This window comes from Schistocerca cancellata, chromosome 3 (assembly GCF_023864275.1).
Source record: "Schistocerca cancellata isolate TAMUIC-IGC-003103 chromosome 3, iqSchCanc2.1, whole genome shotgun sequence".
In the NCBI taxonomy this organism is placed as follows: Eukaryota; Metazoa; Arthropoda; class Insecta; order Orthoptera; family Acrididae; genus Schistocerca; species Schistocerca cancellata.
In genome coordinates, this window is record NC_064628.1 from 250,254,260 (window position 1) to 250,276,106 (window position 21,847).

General features: G+C 43.3%; 1 protein-coding gene across 1 annotated transcript in view; it reads left to right on the forward strand.

Annotated features, from left to right (window-relative positions):
- The first annotated feature begins 207 nt into the window (after positions 1-207).
- Positions 208-21,847, forward strand: part of LOC126176690 (uncharacterized protein DDB_G0284459) — a 38,494-nt gene continuing 16,854 nt past the window's right edge. The window contains exons 1-3 of the mRNA XM_049923853.1: positions 208-294; positions 14,962-15,097; positions 17,053-17,190. Of these exons, the coding sequence (XP_049779810.1) occupies positions 14,963-15,097; positions 17,053-17,190 (273 nt within the window). The 5' untranslated portion in view covers positions 208-294; position 14,962. The remainder of the gene's footprint in view (positions 295-14,961; positions 15,098-17,052; positions 17,191-21,847) is intronic.

Genomic DNA, 21,847 nt, shown 5'->3' on the forward strand with positions numbered 1-21,847 from the left:
GCCGCGCTTTGGGATGGGCACAGCTGCTGACTCCTGGGGAAGACGTGCCGGCTAGCTCCGCGGCCGGAGCCACCCCCACCCGGCGGCTAATGCCCGCCCCCTCCCCGCGGCCCGTCTCCTTGACCCACAGCTACGCGATTCGTCCGCAGCGCCGGGAACGGCGGCAGAAAAACCTGCCGTCCAGCCGCGGCCCAGATGCGGCGCGCAGCTTGAAATAAGGCGGCGCCAGTCTCACGCAGGAGCGCACCGTCTCAGCAAGCAGCCTCTTCCAGCCGAGCGACGCCACTCCAGCAAGTAAGTAGCGGGCGGGCCGCTCGGGGGCTGGAGCTGCGGCGGCAGGTACTCTGTTTACTGGCCCCCCAACCACTCACTGACCACCGCGAAACCTTACAGGCTACTTCGGTAATACGATCGACGCGACTCTTAAGCGTGTAACTTCACGACAACTGTAAGGTATAGTTTTTTTTTCTATGTAACAATAAGAAGTGTGTTAGCACTTGTGCTGTTCATGTTGTATGTTAGTGACCTAACAGGCAATATTAATAATAACTTTCTATTATTACTGTGAATTAAGCCTTAGACACATCGAAATCCCTTGAAACGACACAAAAGAATGGATTTATGTCATTATTTTATTCTACCTTTAACATCAGGGATTAACACATTTCACAGTATTCGGACTGGAGGTCAGGTTTCAGTGAGAGCTATTTTTCCTTCACTTTCTTTTTCCCTTCATTCTCATTAAATGTCTAAGTCACTATATGGCCCACATAATTTTGGCCAAGTATTTCTTCGACAAATACCAAAACGCAATTGACCGATAGAAATTTTTATCTGGAAAGGTACCACAGGAGGAGATACTATCAATTCTGTAATTTTTTCATAAGTTTACTTCAGTATTGCAGTTGTTATGTACAATGCATGTAGCCCTCCCGAATGGAATATAATAACAAAACGTGCCCAACTTTCTTACAAAAATTTAAAGATGTGAGCACCTAATAAGATTCTTTGTATTCGAAAATAGAAACATTTTAAGGTAAACGAGTATGTGCCATTTATGGTAAAAATGAATGTTCCCATTGCATGTGCCATCCCCCAAATGCCTCGCCTACTCCCCATTGGTCAGATGCTATATTGTAATCCGACAGGAATTATGTTTTATGTTGTAGCAAGGATTGCTGTAATGAATGTAATTATGTTGTCAGTGTTTCACATGCTTAGCTCATTTCCATAACTTATTTACTTCAAATACAATACCTACTTCAATACAATACTTACTTCAAACGCAATACTGAAAGCTTTCCATAAAAAGCTTCATTTCTGAAGGATTAAAATAGGATATTGAAATGGTGTGGATATTTTCCATTCTCTTACAGTCAATATTAATGCCGAAATACGTTGACAAGAATTCGTTAGTCAGAAAACAGAAATTTTAATCAGCAATTAAGCAGTCGGGTATCTTGAGCAATTTCTTGCTCGCAGAAACTTACGTACTTTTCCACTAATTGTCAGAATCGTCAATGATTGGCTCTGTCATCCGACTTCCAGTGATTCTGTGATGCCTATGGCATTCTGTTTACCACGCGCAATATTTCACTGCAATCTGCAGCTCAGCAATACGTTTAAGTGACTCAGCAATACATTTAAGTGATTTGTTGTTGCAGGCACCATGTAATCCAAAAGCCAGACGCTATATATCCTAGACATTTTTTTTGCATTAAAAAAGCAAACTTGTTTCTTTTATCCTACCAAACCAGTTATTAAAAAGATTTCAATAACTCACTGGATCTTAGACTATATGAGAAGTGAAAGGCCTGTGGCCTATAAAAGATCCATGTCTTACGTTTCTGTTCCCCTTGGAATTAATATCCCGAATTCTTTTCAAAAGAAACCGTTCGAGTAACCTCATGAAGCTGAACGCACACGATTACACTCTATTTTGCCGTGGAACATATTTAACATGAAAAGTCGATACTGATAGCTCCAAATTATCATGTAAAGTAGTTACACTTTAAAATCTTAGGTGCTATCATAGTATCTTGTAGGTAGTAATACGTGTGATTGTGTATTTCGGCAGAAGAAAGAAGGTTAGAATGAAATGACCTCTCGAAATCACTAAAGGTGCAAGCCTGGCTTAGTTCGATAAGTTTCGTAAGGCATATCGATAATGGCTTTGTCGAAGAGTCGTCCCAGCAATCAACAAAAATCATTTAAATAAACTACAGAAATACCATATATAAATGTAAATTTGCCGAAAAAGTGTTAAAACCCCCTTCCTTCACATATAAAGAGTCGTACTAATCGGTTGCGACATCCCTGGACGAACGTGAAGTGGCTAAGGCAGACCACAAGGAACGTAAATTTTAATAAATGCTGCTGGAGAAGGATTCGAACATTAGTCCTCCAGATGAAGATCTCATTGTCGTAAATGGCCGGTACGTCCTTGAAAGAAGCTAAAATAATTTTGGAAAACTACGAGAAACCTGAATCAGGACTGCCGGGCGGGGATATGAAACGCCCATTCCTCCACGTTACGTGTCCTCTCTCCTAGCCACTGCAACAACTCGCTACGAAAAAGAAGTAGCGTGCTTGAGCACCTAACGAGTGTGTTCCACGGTTATCGCTCAGAGGCTTTTAACAGCGGAAGTAATCAAGGAATCGAAATGATACTGCGAAGAAACGCTAGGTCGTTGGTATTTCCCGAGGGCGAAAGCCTCCACTGGCAGAACTCGGCCGGTTGCTTTCGAACTAGTCCCGAGAAACCCGCAACGAGGTTATTAAGTGGCAAAGTTGTGCAACGGAGAACGGCGGAGGTGGTCGCGGGCGACCGATGAAAGTGGTTTGTCCAGACGAACCGGCTGGACCACGGCGCTGCGCAGCGCCGGCGAAAGCAGCGGCCGAGCCGCGAGTGCGAACCGCACGCGAGCAGGCGCTGCCGAGGCGAGCAGCAGTCCACGGGGGGAAACGCTTCCTCCGCGCGGCCAAGGACCTCCTCAGTCCCGCACCGCGGCCGGGAGGTGCTTCCGGAAAAGTGTGTTGCAGAAGTAAGACTGCGTCGTTCCAGGTAACTACCAGCGTAAGGGGCGCATAAGGGCCAGTGCGTCGACCAGTGACACTAAACGCGCCACCTGATTCCATCAGCGAGGTGGTAGTCTCTTAGTCCTGCAAAAACTTCTCGCAGTCACACTGGTTGTTCTCTGTGGTGTGATAAACTACAGCTAGCTCTCACTATTTTTTATTTTTTATTTTTTTGGTCATGATCGCAGTATAATAAATCAGTCAGATAACCAGTTTCATTTGTTGAGCAACTAAATAAGACATAAGAAAAGTCAAGGGAAGAATTACCAATAAGATAAAATCACATAGCTGAAAGCTCAAGATGTAAAAAGATTAAACAATTTTGTTGATTAAATATGACACAGGATAACGTACCACACCAGTGTTGTTCACTGAGGTGACAAAAGTCGTGCGATACTTCTTAATATCGTTTGCGACTTCCTTCTTCCCGGCATACTGCAGCAATTCGACGTGACATCGACTCAGCGGGTCGTTGGAAGCCACAGCAGAAACAATGAGCCATGCTGCCTCAATAGCCGACCATAATTGCGGTGCAGTATTTTGTGCACGAACTAACCTCTCGATTATGTCGCGTAAACTTTTGATTGGATTCATGTCGGGCGAACTGGGTTGCCAAACCATTAGCTCGAAATGCCCTGAACGTTTTTCCAACCAATCGCGATCAATTGCGGCCCGGTGGCGTGGTGCATTATCCGTAAAAATTCCATCGTTGTTAGGGAACATGAAGTACATTAATGGCTGAAAATGGTGTCCAAGTATCCGAACTAACCATGTCCAGTCAAGGATCGGTTCAGTTGGACCAGAGGCCACAGTCCTTCCCTTGTAAATATAGCTTACACCTTTATGCAGCCACCATCAGCTTGCACAGTGACAGCTTGACTCCATGGCTTCGCAGGATCAGCACCATACTCGAACGCCGTACTCGAACCCTGCCGTGACCTATTACCAACTGAAGTCGGGACTCACTTGACCGGGCCATGGTCTTCCAGTCGTCTAGAGTCCACCCGATGCCATCACGAGACCAGGAGCGACGGTGCAGTCAATGTTGTGTTGTTAGCAAAGGCACTCGTGTCGGTCGTCTGTTGTCATAGCCTGTTAACGCCAAGTTTCGCCGCAGTGTTGGGTTGGGTTGTTTGCTAGAGGGGACCAGACAGCGAGGTCATCGGTCTCATCAGATTAGGGAAGGACGGGGAACGAAGTCGGCCGTGCCCTTTCAAAGGAGTCATCCCGGCATTTGCCTGGAGAGATTTAGGGATATCGCGGAAAACCTAAATCAGGATGGCCGGACGCGGGATTGAACCGTCGCCCTCCTGAATGCGAGTCCAGTGTGCTAGCGACTGCGCCACCTCTCTCGGTCGCTGCACTGTCCTAACAGCTACGTTAGTCGTTCTTCGCACTTTGATTTCTGCGGTTGTTCTGTGCAGTGCTTATCTATTAGCACTGTCAACACTACGTAAACGGTGCTGCTCTCGGTTGTTAAGAGAAGAGCGTGGCGAGAAGTAATGCCCGAAATTTGATATTCTTAGCACACTCTCGACACAATGGATCTCGGAATGTTGAATTCCCTTACGATTTCCGAAATGCAGTGTCCCATCGTCTAGCTCCAACTAGCATTTCACGTTCAGAGTATGTCAGTTCCTGTCGTGCGGCCACAATCACGTCGGAAATCTTTTCATACAAATACCTTGAGTACAAAATACAGCTCCGCTAATGCCCTGCCCTTTTATGCCTCATGCACGTGGTACTACAGTCGTCTGTAACCTGCACGTTGCTGTGCCATGACGTTTGTGAACTCAGTGCAGTGTACACTGTGAGGGGCAGTAAGGATGCATTGCGGACAGGAAAGTGACAATTGCTCAAAACGTGCACGAAACCAATGTCAGCATGAAACGCAGCTACCAGGAGACTCAACGCTAGCGACCCTTTACACTATCTGCAAGTGCTTCCAAATCCAACAAATTCGAGAAACTCATAAAGGTTTCACTATCACCTAAAACAATAAAGTAACAATAAAATTACATCATTAATTTTCTGTTTATTTGCAGGCACAGGTCTTCAGTCCTAGTAAACACTGAAATTCCCGTTCTGCAGTACCGTAGCGCATCGCTAGACAAGACAAAAGAAAATGGCGCAGCCTACTGATAAAGTTGATTATCGTGCTGTAATTTGCGTCAGTTGCAGTGGCTATCCAGATGCCTTCTGTATTGGCCTGACACAAATGCAGCATTTCCGCAAGAGTCGAAAAAAATTACCACAGTAAACTTTAGTTATTAATTGGCTATCCTATTTCGTGTTGAGTCGTTTTCCGGCGTTGGTGCCTCAACTTCAATGTATTACACGGCTGCAGACATGTAACTGCAAATATACAAAAATTAACTGTAAGACTTTATTTTATCGACGTGAAATTAGTCTCATATGGGAAACGAAGAGATGGACGATTATTATAAAATGACAAATGGGAAATTATCGTTTTACTTTTCCTAGATCTTGTGGGCGTGCGGTAGCGTTCTCGCTTCCCACGCCCGGGTTCCCGGGTTCGATTCCCGGCGGGGTCAGGGATTTTCTCTGCCTCGTGATGACTGGGTGTTGTGTGCTGTTCTTAGGTTAGTTAGGTTTAAGTAGTTCTAAGTTCTAGGGGACTGATGACCATAGCTGTTAAGTCCCATAGTGCTCAGAGCCATTTGAACCATTTTTTTTCCTAGATCTGAAAGTGGTCGTTCAACGACTCCAACCTGTTCTTTATACAACGATGAAGACAAATAAATTGATATTGAATTATTACGGATTGCACGTATCCGCGATTGACTACGTCAAGTGTTAAAAATTTGGCTAGAGTTTTTGGGAAGCTAGTGAGTTCATCAAATAACCTGACTCTGGACCGGCTGTATGATGCAGGACTTTCCATAACTTCACAGTCTCGTGAAGCCTGAGCTATAAATCAGGGCTTTGCTAACGACAATCCGTTCTAGGCTGTCTGAAGACTGTTCTCGACACTGCCACTTGCTGAGCAGCTATGGGTCTTCCTCTGGCGAGTCGCGAGTGCCATCATGGCTGAATAACTGTCGGCCAGACCTGTTCTCTTTATCTCATTTCATTTTATTTTATTTTGAAAAGTAAAAGTTAGGTTTTAATGTCGTATCAACATCGACATCAGCAGACTCAGAGCGAAAAATCGGTTTGCGAAAATGGGGACAATGAAACCAGGTTCTTTCCGAACGAAACGCCTCGACATAAGCATTAACCCTTTTACGGGGACATCAAAAAACCTACGTCGGGGAGCGACAGGATGTGGTTTTTAACAGCGCTCGCCCAAATGACTTTTCTGGGTTTTTTAGGCTAACAGTTGACGAAACGTGTTGGATGCGTTGAAGGAAAAAAAATTAGTTTGCAAAAACAATCTTTCATTGAAGACAGAAAAGGGGAGGAGAAAAGCACGAGCAGAAGAAAGAAGATGGAAAACTGAGAGGTCTAAAGGAAAGAATATCGTGATCATAAGTAAAGTAAACAGATGTTGTTGTTGTGGTCTTCAGTCCTGAGACTGGTTTGATGCAGCTCTCCATGCTACTCTATCCTGTGCAAGCTTCTTCATCTCCCAGTATCTACTGCAACCTACATCCTTCTGAATCTGCTTAGTGTATTCATCTCTTGGTCTCCCAATACGATTTTTACCCTCCACGCTGCCCTCCAATACTGAATTGGTGATCCCTTGACGCCTCAGAACATGTCCTACCAACCAATCCCTTCTTCTGGTCAAGTTGTGCCACAAACTTCTCTTCTCCCCAAACCTATTCAGTACTTCCTCATTAGTTATGTGATCTACCCATCTAATCTTCAGCATTCTTCTGTAGCACCACATTTCGAAAGCTTCTATTCTCTTCTTGTCCAAACTATTTACCGTCCAGGTTTCACTTCCATACATGGCTACACTCCATACAAATACTTTCAGAAATGACTTCCTGACACTTAAATCTATACTCGATGTTAACAAATTTCTCTTCTTCAGAAACGCTTTCCTTGCATTGCCAGTCTACATTTTATATCCTCTCTACTTCGACCATCATCAGTTATTTTGCTCCCCAAATAGCAAAACTCTTTTACTACTTTAAGTGTCCCATTTCCTAATCTAATAAGCTCAACATCACCCGACTTAATTCGACTACATTCCATTATCCTCGTTTTGCTTTTGTTGATCTTATATCCTCCCTTCAAGACACCATCCATTCCGTTCAACTGCTCTTCCAAGTCCTTTGCTGTCTCTGACAGAATTAAAATGTCATCGGCAAACCTCAAAGTTTTTATTTCTTCTCCATGGATTTCAATTCCTACTCTGTATTTTTCTTTTGTTTCCTTTACTGCTTGCTCAATATACAGATTGAATAACATCGGGGAGAGGCTACAACCCTGTCTTACTCCCTTCCCAACCACTGCTTCCCTTTCATGTCCGTCGACTCTTATAACTGCCATCTGGTTTCTGTACAAATATAATAATTCCAATCCCAAAGAACGCAGGTGTTGACAGATGTGAGAATTACCGAACAATCAGTTTAATAAGCCACAGCTGCAAAATACTAACACGAATTCTTTACAGACGAATGGAAAAACTAGTAGAAGCCGACCTCGGGGAAGATCAGTTTGGATTCCGTAGAAATAGCCTTTCGCTCCCTGTATTTCACCCCTGCCACCCTTAGAATTTGAAAGAGAGTATTCCAGTCAACATTGTCAAAAGCTTTCTCTAAGTCTACAAATGCTAGAAACGTGGGTTTGTCTTTCCTTAATCTTTCTTCTGAGATAAGTCGTAAGGTCAGTATTGCCTCACGTGTTCCAGTATTTCTACGGAATCCAAACTGATCTTCCCCTAGGTCGGCTTCTACTAGTTTTTCCATTCGTCTGTAAAGAATTCGTATTAGTATTTTCCAGCTGTGGCTTATTAAACTGATTGTTCGGTAATTTTCACATCTGTCGACACCTGCTTTCTTTGGGATTGGAATTATTATATTCTTCTTAAAGTCTGAGGGTATTTCGCCTGTCTCATACATCTTGCTCACCAGATTGTAGAGTTTTGTCAAGACTGGCTCTTCCAAGGCTGTCAGTAGTTCTAATGGAATGTTGTCTACTCCCGGTTCCTTGTATCGACTAAGGTCTTTCAGTGCTCTGTCAAACTCTTCACGCAGTATCGTATCTCCCATTTCATCTTCATCTACATCCTCTTCCATTTCCATAATACTGTCCTCAAGTACATCGCCCTTGTATAGACCCTCTATATACTCCTTCCACCTTTCTGCTTTCCCTTCTTTGGTTAGAACTGTGTTTCCATCTGAGCTCTTGATGTTCATACAAGTGGTTCTCTTATCTCCAAAGGTCTCTTTAATTTTCCTGTAGGCAGTACCTATCTTACCCCTAGTGAGATAAGCCTCTACATCCTTACATTTGTCCTCTAGCCATCCCTGCTTAGCCATTTTGCGCTTCCTGTCGATCTCATTTTTGAGACGTTTGTATTCCTTTTTGCCTGCTTCATTTACTGCATTTTTATATTTTCTCCTTTCATCAATTAAATCCAATATTTCTTTTGTTACCCAAGGATTTCTACTAGCCCTCGTCTTTTTACCTACTTGATCCTTTGCTGCCTTCACTACTTCATCCCTCAAAGCTACCCATTCTTCCTCTACTGTATTTCTTTCCCCCATTCCTGTCAATTGTTCCCTTATGCTCTCCCTGAAACTCTGTACAACCTCTGGTTCTTTCAGTTTATCCAGATCCCATCTCCATAAATTCCCAACTTTTTGCAGTTTCTTCAGTTTTAATCTACAGGTCATAACCAATAGATTGTGGCCAGAGTCCACATCTGCCCCTGGAAATGACTTACAATTTAAAACCTGGTTCCTAAATCTCTGTATTACCATTATATAATCTATCTGATACCTTTTAGTATCTCCAGGGTTCTTCCATGTATAAAACCTTCTATCATGATTCTTAAACCAAGTGTTAGCTATGATTAAGTGTGCTCTGTGCAAAATTCTACCAGGCGGCTTCCTCTTTCATTCCTTAGCCCCAATCCATATTCACCTACTACGTTTCCTTCTCTCCCTTTTCCTACACTCGAATTCCAGTCACCCATGACTATTAAATTTTCGTAAACAGATAGGAATAGAAAATCGTTGAGAACAAACGGATTTATATATGATGATGACCAGGTAACAGCACGAGAAGGAAGACTAGCAGTGACTTTCTGTCGCCTCGTGGGCTACTTCCGCTTGGTATGTTACAAGGGAGAGAGACCCTTTTTCTGGTGCTTATTATATGAGCGGAAGGATTCATATGCGCTGACAGCAGTTCGTAATGTGGCACTACTCATTCATCATTTCCCGCCGCTTTCCCAAGAGCAGTTTAGAACAAATTTATCTCGTAGTTCCTCTGCTGTCGTCACTCCGCCCAGGAACAAAAAAGCAGACTCGTAGAGAAGACATTCCCTGAGAAGATAACGTGAAAGAGGCGAACAATGAACTTCCTGGCACAGATACGCAGTTAATGCAACCACCGCCTTCTCAGCCTAGGGAGAGGTCTTTGTGATACAGAGTGTCTCAGTTCACAGAGGCTGCATTTTGCTTAAAGGACAGTGCTAGGTTGTTCTATAGTTAATACAATAGGTTGGCGCTATGGAGAAGCTAGGTTCAGATCCGTGTCAGACTGTTTTGATGTGGGCGCTGAGTGAGTCCTGTAAACCACTTCGGGCAAATGTCACGCTCAGACCTTCAATGTCTCTCGATAAGTCATCATCATCTAATTTATTTAGCGAACAGTCTAGAATGGCCTCGTTGTCGATCACGCTATTATCTACGACGGCTTGCTGAAAAGTAGTGCCTCCGAATTTTATGCGAAAATTCTTAATGGTTTTTAAATAAAACAACGTTACTAACATTGTGTGCCTTAATTCTTCAAGTCTACACATTTATTTCTCAATATAGGCGCCCTAGCAACGAACAATTTCTTCCAACGAGTGACCAGTTTGTTGATACCGTACTGCAGATTGTTAGAATTTGTTGACGGAGGCACAACGTCACCTCTGCTTGCACAGCTTCATCACTATCAAAATGAAATCCTCGAAAGTTCTCTTTAAGTTTTGGAAGTAGATGAAAATCGGATGGGACCAATTGGGGGCTGTAGGGCGGATGATCGATGACAGTGGACCCAGGGCGACGCTCTGTTGCAGATGTCGCAGCGTACGTGTGTGGTGTGGCATTGTCATGCTGAAGGACATGGTGTTTCGTGTGTGGACAAATTTTCCGAATTGGAAATTCGCTTATGGTACGCTGCTTCTCATGCACGTTACTCACTACCATGCTACACTCTGCAATTCGGAGCAGTCCAGTGGCAGAGGGAGCCTAATAGGTAGACATAAAGAACAAAGATGTTGAAAGTTACTGACGTTTGTGTTAATTAAAATGATTTAAGAACTTTCTCATAAAAAATTCCGAGGCATTACTGTTCAGCACGTCGTATTTCATACAGTGACAAAAGGAACCCAGAAATTACGTTTCTCCTGAGTTTAATTGGGCAACGGCCTTGCCACAGTGGATACACCGGTTCCCGCGAGATCACCGAACTTAAGCGCTGTCGGGCGTGGTCGGCACTTGGATGGGTGACCATACAGGCCACCATGCGCTGTTGCCATTTTTCGGGGTGCACTCAGCCTCGTGATGCCAATTGAGGAGCTACTCGACCGAATAGTAGCGGCTTCGGTCAGGAATACCATCATAACGACCGGGAGAGCGGTGTGCTGACCCCACGCCCCTCCTATTCGCATCCATCACTTGAGGATGACACGGCGGTCGGATGGTCCCGGTAGGCCACTCGTGGCCTGAAGACGGAGTGCTTTTTTTTAAGTTTAATTGATTTGGAGGAAGAACAAAGGGAGATCATCACCACGCTCTGAAGATCATTGAAATTCACTTTCAATTGTCCCTCCAACCCATATTCAGGAATAAATACAACGGTCACAGCAGCAATGACTGGAGATAAACACATGCAAACGCTTTGTGATTCTTTCAGAAGTGTGCTAAAGTATTAGCATCTAACGATACTAAAGATTTGTTTTCTGATGCCTTAGGACTTTATACAGACAGATACAAGATAGATCAGGAAGCAGATTACTAGGAATTTGAGAAAAATTGAAAGCTTTTCAGATGTAGACAGAGATAGTCACACTGTTGGTGCATAACGACATTTCGTGCAAAAATATTCTAAAATCACTCTTCGTCAACTTCCGGTTAAGAGACTTTTTTATATATAAATTTTCGAGGGACAGAGAGAGACGGAGAGCTTTTGTCCGAGTCATCATAGTGATCAGTAGTCTTTTCGTCTTCGTAGGCGAATGGTCACCGCCACTGGCTGGAATACAGTTACCGGCGCTGCCAGTGATTTTTCCATAGCAGGAAGAGTGGAACGATGTGTACATCGCCTCCTAATATCAACTGATGGGACACTTGTATAAGAACGAGCGGCTCTTGTGCGTGGAAAGCCAACAACGACCGGGATAGTGGTGTGATGACACCGTGGCCCTCCATACCGCAAACGCCTGACGCCACATGGCTGAAGACAACACTGCAGCCGCTCGACATCGCATGGATCATGGTGAATTTTTTTTTAATGGTGGCCTCCGTAAGGAACAGAGAGAATCTCCCATCATCGTAAACAAACCGGTGCAGACTCAGTGGCCCAGAGGCTTCTAAATTGTCGAGGACTTATTTAATGACCAGGTCTGTAGTTTCAAAGAAATGGGATCCTAAATACTACTGGTTAACACCAACGAGAAGAGTAAAAGACTGAAGAGTACGATATGCTTGCTTGTGTGAAAGTTGCTTGTCCTGAGGAAGAGCTGACGTGCAGTTGGCAAGAAAGGGAAAGCCGTAGATGGCGCTGTCGTAAGAGTCCGTATGAGCTGCGCGTATTGCACCACGGCGAGTTGCGCAACCGCTACCCCGCCCACCTGTTGCAGGACGACGCTGCTAACACCGCCCCCGGCCTTCGCCCACTTAGCACCGAACTCACCCATTTTTTCCGCTTTTCATAGTACTATTCTTCACATTAAACACTATAAATAATAAGATTTACCTGGATGGTACTCAATGGTAACTTAATAATGGTGAAATGATACGGAAAGTGCTCTGTGTCTCTTGCTAAAGCCGGCCGCTGTGGTCGAGCGGTTCTAGGCGCTTCAGTCTGCAACCGCGCGACCGCTACCGTCGCAGGTTCGAATCCTGCCTCTGCCATGGATGTGTATGATGTCATTAGTTTAGTTAGGTTTAAATAGTTATATGTTCTAGGGGACTGATGACCTCAGATGTTAAGTCCCATAGAGCTCAGAGCCATATGCACCATTTTGACGCAACTGAAATACCTATTTGAAATGCGTAAGAAGTTAAAAGACACGGAAAAAGCATTGAGCGAGGTAGAACATGGGCAATAAACAGTACAATTATACGGTCGACGAGTGGACCTATATTTGCAAGAAGCTGGGGAACCAATTTCGACTCAGCCTATCCTTTTTATGATATCTGTTGATTTTACTTCAGAATACTGTCCAAAATGTTACGTGAATAAATCCGGTTTCTGTCGCAGTATCGCCGGCCGGGATGGCCGAGCGGTTCTAGGCGCTACAGTCTGGAACCGCGCGACCGCTGCCTCGGGCATAGGTGTATGTGATGTCCTTAGGTTACTTAGGTTTAAGTAGTTCTACGTTCTAGGGGACTCATGACCTCAGAAGTTAAGTCCCATAGTGCTCAGAGCCATTTGAACCATTTGTCGCTGTGTTGTTCTGATTACAAGGACTAAGTGGTAGACTTGTTACACCTCCAACTCCCCACCAATGTCATAAAGCTTCTCCTTATGAGAAAAAAAAAAAGAACAGAGGTGGTGATAACTAAAGGCTGAGAGTGTATTTAACGTTTACAAAACCAAAGGTAACTAGTTACATTATCCATGATTATAATTTTCAGCAACTGAAAGATATGTTTCAGAGTAAAATTCGTTTGTCAGTTGCAATTATATTTTTATTTCGCTTTACCTGTTTAGACAAATTAATTTGTCAATTTCAGAAGCCTACAAAGTTAGGGATATTACAAATCTTCAGGCTCTGGTTGTACGCTTATGGAAAGCTAAACCTGTAGTAATTACGTTTATGTAATACACTTCTTATACTGGGAAGCTAAACCAACACTATGTAAGCTACTGTAAATACACTTCTAATTGTATGGGCTTCTGAAGATGAGAAATTAATTTGTTGAAACTGGTGGAACAAAATAAAAATATATTTACAACGGGCGACTGGATTTCGTTCTGAAAGTTAACGTACTCTCATGGCGCTTACACACTTTAACATGTACATTTGCACCGTAAAACTCTTACCCGTCGTGGCCGTATATACAGTCCGCAGAGCGTGTTCTAGTGGTTAGCGCCGACGCCACTAGATCGCATAGTCCCAATTTTGATTCCAAGCCGAGTCGGAGATATTCTTCACTCGGGCAGTGGGTACTCTTGTTGTCCGGATCTTCTCATCTCATCTTCATGACAAAGACTCACAAGTCCCCAAAGCGGCGTCAAATAGAAGGAATTGTACCAAGCAGTCGAACAACCCCAGACAGTGTCTCTCAGCCAACAATGCCATACGATTATTTTAATTTTTACCGTTCATTCACCATGAGAGATAGCCGAATACTCGATAAACTCTCTGATTTGTGATAAGCTTTAGTAGTTTTTGGTAGTTGGAATCAGAATTGGTCCCTACGCAAACGTCCGTAAGAGCCTTTATTAAACCCGAGCTAAAAATTAAGGCGACTCTGTTGTCAAACAAGGAGCATCGACCAGTATCCACATATATTACAAAAGTAGACGTACATCTACATCTATGAATGTATGTTACACATCTCCTCCTGAACCATTGAACCAATTTCAAGCAAACTTGCTACATGTATCACGTACTGTCTGGAGAGAATCGCTGCGGGGGTAAGAACCATATACTATACCTATCAAAGAGGTAAGGGGTGGGGGTGGAAAATAAATCTATCGGACTACAAACAAATTACGAGACTTCATTCACGCATTATTTGAGAATGAGAACAGTTCGTGACTTGCAACGACCTTTACACATAATTTAAAACCTTTCCGAAACTTTTTTCTCGGTGAGGGAAGTTGAAGTGGAGCAGATAGAAAAGGGGAACGAGGAGAGGTACACAGATAGGGAGAAGAGGAGGTGGACAAAGAACGGTGGATGAGGAGATGGACAAAGAAAGGGGGAAGAGGAAATTGAGAGAAAGGGGAATAGGTTGAGATGGACAGAGAAAGGGAGGAGGAGGAGGAGATGGACACAGAGAGGGAGAGAACGAGATAGACAACGAAGGGTGATGAGAACACTGACAGAGAGAAGGGGAGGCAGCGGTGGACAGAGTCATGGGGAGAATGATAGCGGGAGGGAGGGCGAGAAGACTGACTTCGAGGGATAGAGAAGACGAACTTAGTGTGGGAACAGGAAATGAATTTTCGAGACAGTGGGTGGGGGGGGGGGAGGAGTAGATGGACACAACACAGGGGAGGAGGAGGAGTTGGACTAAAAGAATATTGGAAGAAATATGTATCGAGACAACGCCGGGTACTCAACTAGTAGTATATAAACAATGTAAAGAATTAATATGGGGGATAGGAAGTGATTTTGACTCTAAGTACGTTGAAAGACATGACGCATGAGCACTGTAAGACGATTAATGATAATCAAAAACTGTCTAGAAGACCATCCCATTGACAGTACTGACGTGTTACGTAGGCAGTTCGAGACGTCGTGTGGCAGCAAGCAGCACAGTGTATGAGGCGGTGGTGTGTGTGTCTGTGTTGCAGCATGACGGGATCAGCGAGGTGGGCGCTGGTGGCGCTGGCGGTGTCTGCGTGTCTGGCAGCTGCGACGGCTGCCCCTGGATCATCCCGGCAGCTGCTGCAGCTGCAGCTGCAAGAAGACGCAGCGCTGCAGGTGCAGGTCAGTCTCAGGCGCTTCTCCACTCTAGTTCTTCGTCGCTTGCTCTGTAATTGTTTCTTCACAGCTGTCTCGATGACGCTGACTTGACACTTCACAGATTTCGATTATTATGTGTAATTATCATTTTACGAAAGTACCACGCCAAATAGCCATCTACCGCTCATCATGGTCTCTTAAAATCAAATAATCGCAATGAGATGTTTTAAGTGTCAACAACTGTGTATTGCTTTCAAAACAAGGTACAGTTTCTTCTGATGACTCAAAAGAGTCGAAATAAGTCTACTGTCACATGTCAACCAAGTGTCGCAAAGTCAGTTGTGGATAAGAAAGTATTTTGCGAGATGGTGTGCTTCAGTCTGATAATGTAAATCTGCATTGAAAGTTAACAGTCTTATCTGTTATTTTTAATGTTGCCGCTAGAAACGCTTTAACCTCCGATTCCTTATGAGGCGGGGAGGCACCTCCGTGGATCAGAGAATTTACTTCAGTGAAAAGATAGACAAGAGACAAAGAAGGCCAAGTGTCGGTAGACACTCTTACGAAACGTACGTCCAGCCACTGTTTTCACATTGTCAAGGTATCGTTGAGCGTAGGTAAAATGTCGTAATAAAAATAATGTGGGCGTTTTTCATGGTTGGGCTCTGGAACCCTTAGAGCGCTTAAGAAAGCGCTAACTGCGGAAGGATGTGAACACATTTTACAGTACTATGTACTGTGTACAATGGAGGAACAGTTCGGAGACGATAATTGTATTAGCATGGCAATGAATTCTGTCACACCAGATATATCTCCTAAGAGTCGCCGTCACGTCTCTCATGTGACCCCTTGCCCCGACAGAAAGCTTTGATTTGTTTCCTATTGCAAACAATATTATTTGTGAATTGGAATTTTACTTGCCCATTCGGTAGAGCATTCCAAAATTACTCTAGTTCAATATTCGTTTTATCAGTATGTGTTAACAGGGGCAGCAAAGTATGAAGAATAAGCAGGAATCCAGCAGCGACTCAGCAGCGGTGCATGCTTGTCGGTAGCAGTTGGCGCGGGCCAGAGTAGTGCTGCCACTGGTGGGACACTGGTTATTCTTCGAGCAGTCACTATTAACAGATAGCCAAACATCGCACAAGACTAATATGGCATCGCTATATCGAATAGACACGTAGAATTACACTTTAAAATTCATTTTGTTTGTAACAGGAAACAATCTGACGCTTTCCGTCACCACTAGGCGTCTCGTGAAAGACTTGATGAGCACTATTTGTTTGGGATGACTCCAGCTACGCAATGCGAAAACGAAATTGCAAATATCTGCTGAAACACCAGAGAATGCGCCTGACAACTCTTAGGAGAGACACGCTGTAGAGCAGCATCTGTGAGGAAATGGTTTTTGGACAACGTTCCTATAATGAATTGGCCTGCCCATTAAACCCTACCCGAACCCAACTGAGCGCCTTTGGCATGAGTTATAACGTCGATTCCGCTCCCGAACTCCAGCGTCCAACATCAGTAAGTTTCGGCTCTTGAAGAAGAATGGGCTGTCATTCCACCAGACGTGTTATTAAGGGTATCCCAACAGAGTTCGAGCCGTCATAAAGGAGAAGTGTGGGGGCACCTCATATTTATGTCCACTACTAAGTGTCCGGATACTTTTGATCATATACATGGTCAGTTCCATTCATTATACGTGGATCCATTTGAAAATGTTCCGTACCTGCCGCAAGGTAATGATCAAACTTCCTTCAGCCCACTCAAAATTGGCCCGCATGGCCCAAGACAGAGTGATTACAGCTAATCTGTAGTGACACCTTGCATAAAATAGGTCCACATTGAAACATAAATGTTGAATGCTAGCAAGCTGTCGGTGATAGGTACTTGTCCAAGCAGAGGGCCCTGCGGCGCTTGTAAAAGCAGCCCCGTGCTGAGCGAGTGTAACGCCGCGGTGCTGGCCTGTGTTGCAGCCCGAGCTGTCTCCTGAGGCGGCCGCAGCTGCGGAGAGCGACGACACCCCGCTGGACCGCGAGAAGCGCAAGATCCTCGAGCTGAAGCTGGGCGCCGGCTTCGGCGTCAAGCACTTCCTGATCGACCTCATCTTTGGGGTAAGTCGTCCCACACGAGCTCGCTGCTCCCCAACAACGTCTTATTGGCGTGGTATTCACAGCACCAGCAAAAGTGGTCTACATCATCATTCAATATCTGTCAGCTATGTTATGTACAGAAACCAAATGGCAGTTATAAGAGTCGAGGGACATAAAGGGAAGCAGTGGTTGGGAAGGGAGTGAGACAGGTTTTAGCCTCTCCGCGATGTTGTTCAATCTTTATATTGAGCAAGCAGTAAAGGAGACAAAAGAAAAATTCGGAGTAGGTATTAAAATCCATGGAGAAGAATAAAAACTTTAATGTTCGCCGATGATATTGTAATTCTGTCAGAGACAGCAAAGTACTTGAAAGAGCAGTTGAACGGAATGGACAGTGTCTTGAAAGGAGGATATAAGATGAACATCAACAAAAGCAAAACGAGGATAATGGAATGTAGTCGAATTAAATCGGGTGATGCTGCGGTAATTAGATTAGGAAATGAGGCACTTAAAGTAGTAAAGGAGTTGTGCTATTTGGGGAGCAAAATAACTGATGATGGTCGAAGTAGAGAGGATATAAAATGTAGACTCGCAATGGCAAGGAAAGCTTTTCTGAAGAAGAGAAATTTGTTAACATCGAGTATAGATTTAAGTGTCAGGAAGTCGTTTCTGAAAGTATTTGTGTAGAGTGTAGCCATGTATGGAAGAGAAACATGGACGATAAATAGTTTAGATAAGAAGAGAATAAAAGCTTTCGAAATGTGGTGCTACATAAGAATGCTGAAGATTAGATGGGTAGATCAGATAACTAATGAGGAGGTATTGAATAGGATTGGGGAGAAGAGGAGTTTGTGGCACAACTTAACTAGGAGAAGGGATCGGTTGGTAGGACATGTTCTGACGCATCAAGGGATCACCAAATTAGTATTGGAGGGCAGCGTGGAGTGTAAAAATCGTAGAAGGAGACCAAGAGATGAATACACTAAGCACATTCAGAAGGATGTAAGTATCAGTAAGCACTGGGAGATGAAGAAGCTTGCACAGGATAGAGTAGCATGGAGAGCTGCGTCAAACCAGTCTCAGGACTGAAGACCACAACAACAACAACATGTTATGTACTGAAATATACGCCAAAACATGTAGTGTACGGCAGGTAGTCATAAAGTTTCTGTACAAGGAGTAGAGTCAATCTACCTCATATAACACATTGTCTGATAAACAACTGAAGTACCCAGAAGACATGGTCGTATGTCGCTGTAACTCTGCACGTGTCTCAAAGTAATGGGGTTATCTGCTACATTTTGAGTCTGAGATTAGCAGCAGTTGGGTCATGGGACTATCGCAGCGTATGAAAGCTGCCTTTAACATCACAAAACAAACTATGTATTTGGAATAGTGCCACGAATGTGTTCAGCGGTGAATCGCTGTTCACCCCAGGTGACCATCGACGTCTAGTGTAGCGGTGACCTGGGGAATGGGCCCATTCTTCCAGTGTTCAGGAGAGGCGTAGCAGTGTTAGTCCTGGCCTCATGGTGTGGGGAACCATTGGGTATTATTTCAGCTCACGGCTGGTAGTGGTTGATGGAAATCTTTTGACACAACAGTACATCAAGGACATCGTGCGCCCTCATGTACTACCTCTCACGCGGTATATTGCAGTGCCGTTTTTCTGAAGGATGATGCTCGTCCACGCACGAGTCGAGTCCGTATAAATTTTCTACGTGATGGTGAGACACTTTCGTGGGCAGCAGAATCCCCACATCTGTCCCTCATAAGACGTGTGGGAGACCAACTCGGACGTTAACCGCGTCTCATCGCCAGTATCGAGGATATCAACTACAAGTTGTCACGGTCGTGGCCAGCCAGCCTCAGGCAAGGAAACGACTTCTCTGAGACACTTCCGAATCGATTCAGTGTGTGCATCCAGGATAGAATGGGTCCAACGTTCTTCTGATAACAAGGCTCACACTTCCACGTTCTTAGTAAATTAGCTCTATATTTCAATCACTAAAATAACAGCACATACTCTTAACCAGTGACATTTCATTTCGTTTCCTTCTGCCTCTTGAGTGCTTCATTTTTTTTTTCTCAGGCAGTGTATAAACTGAGAAATGAATGCTCAAACAATAGAGTACAGTCCTTTGCCATTTTACGGGCTCTCTAAGGGCTAAGAAACGTTATATGTCTTACGAAGAACGGCAGTAATGCAGACTGAGAGTAGAGCAATATTATGCTCTTTATGGAGACTAAATCATCAGAGGTGTTCAATTAAAGAATATCAAAATATATTAGAATGTTGAAAGACAAGAAATTGACTATAGTCGTCACATGGATCAAACGTCACACAAGAATACACGGAAATCAACTTGCAGACCAGCTGGCCAAACAGGCATTCAGCTCACAAGAGGAATTTACTTACACCAAACATCAGTTACATAAACTGACACCTAGAGTAACAGTACATCTAGTGGGGCATGTCATTAATAATAATAATAATAATAATAATAATAATATAGTGAAAAAGGTTACTTAACTGATAAATTGGAGAGTGGTTACGCCATTGTGTTTTGTCTCTTGTGGTAGCGTGCTACGGTATTGTGGCGGAGGGATTTCAGTGTGTACCCAAACTGCAGTCACCCACCTTCGAATAAACGAAAATAGCTGCGCAACGCTATTTTTTGAGGGTAGTAATTTAAATTTTGTTTACCCCTCACACTTAATTATTTCCTAACTACCTGTGTATCCAGACTGCAGACACCCACCTTCAAATAAACGAAATAAAAATAACTTCGCAACGTTATCTGTTGAAGCTGATAACTGAAACTTTGGCTATCCCTTGTACTTGGTTATTCCCTACCCACTAGTTACATTAAGTGTAGAAATTATATTAAACCTATCTGAAAAAGTATCTATTTCACTGTTCAGTATCTGCTGGTACACGTATGATATATATTATGAAATGGATATTCAGCCATTACAAGAAAGCAGGGATAAAATGCAGGACATCAGTTACAAGAGTCTAAGGAAAAGAAATTTGAGAACCCTACCCCCATGATATTTATGTACATTAAGCAAGAAGTAAAGGGAAATCAAGGAGGAATTTGGAAATGGAGAATAAATAAAATCTTTGAGGGTTGGCGATGATTTTGTAATACTGTCAAAGACAGATAGGTACATAGACAATTATCTGAACGAAGCACACTGTGTCTTGAAAAGAGATAATGAGATGGATATCAACAAAAGTGGAAAGGTAAAGGAATTTAGTCAAAATAAATGAGGTGGTGCTGGGATAATTAAATTAGGAAGCGAGACAGTAGGAGCAATAGATGAGTTTTGTTACTACTTCAGCAAACTGAAGGATGTTGCCCGAAGTAAACACAAAGGACGGACTGACAGCAGCAACAATTTTTTTCTGTAAGAGAGAAATTTGTTAACATTTAATACTAATATAAGAGTTAGGGAGTCTGTTCTGAAGGTATTAGTCTTCGATGAAGGTAATGCTCTTGTGTGGTGGTGAGATTTGGGTGATAAACAGCGCAGACAAGAAAAGAATATAAGCTTTTTAAAGTATTGTGCTGCAGAAGAATATTAAAAAGTAGCTAGGTAATTCGGATAACTAACGAAGAGCTATAGAATTAGTTTGGAGGAAATAATCTTATGGCACAATTTGATTGAAAGGAATGATCGATTAGAAGGACACGTCTAGGAAATCCAAGAACTGTCTATTCGGTAATGGAGGAAAATGTGAGGTGCAAAAATTGTGGAGGGAAACCTAGGCTTGACTATATAAATTAGGTTCATGCGGATGTAAAACGCAGTGATCACGTGGAGATGAAGAGGCTTGTTCGGAATAGACTAGTTCGGAGAGCACAACAACAACAATAATCAATTAAGTGGATGGATGAAACATTATATGAACAAGTCTCAAAAATACCGAGAATTAAGTCTAGAGGAAACCATGATGTGGTGTCAAAAATTCTGGTAAATGGTTTAGGACCTTTTGCTTCAACATTAAGGCAGGTGCTATAGGATCTAGAAAGGAATGCACAACAAGAAAATTACATCGTGAGCCCAACGTTACTTGATATAAAATAGAACAAATTCCAAGATTAGCATGAAAAACGAAACTAAGTGGATCTCGTACTCTACCTAATCGATCCAAAACTGATAAATGGAAAGGAAGAGTCCAGTTAATTGCGTTGTTGAATACATTTGAAGTTTCAGAGTTTTTGATCGTACAATAACGTAATTCTCATTTCTTGTCATTTCCTGACCTCACAAATGTCTTCCCAACGTGTCAAGGTGTTTAATGCACTCCAGAAGAGCATAAAAAGAAGCAGATAAACATTCACTATGTCTCACTTTTTAAACAAGGTTATTGAGAAGTGGTTAAAACAACGGTTTTACTTGCCACTCTGACTGTCATTTCAGTTTACCAGAAACCTCTTTCCAGTTTGCCCTTCATACACGTATTAAACCAAAACACATATACGCATACACCCGTAAATATGCACGCGTGCTGATAGAAGGCAGTTCGAACGAAAACAGTGTATGTGCTGATATAAAGCTCTTGGGTTTCCAGCCGAGAGAGTACGTCGGAAGGGTGCTACGTTTGACGAGTGTCACGCCCATCATCTTCTGGCGATGTGTCGAAGTAAGTGTCTTGGTTATCCTTAAC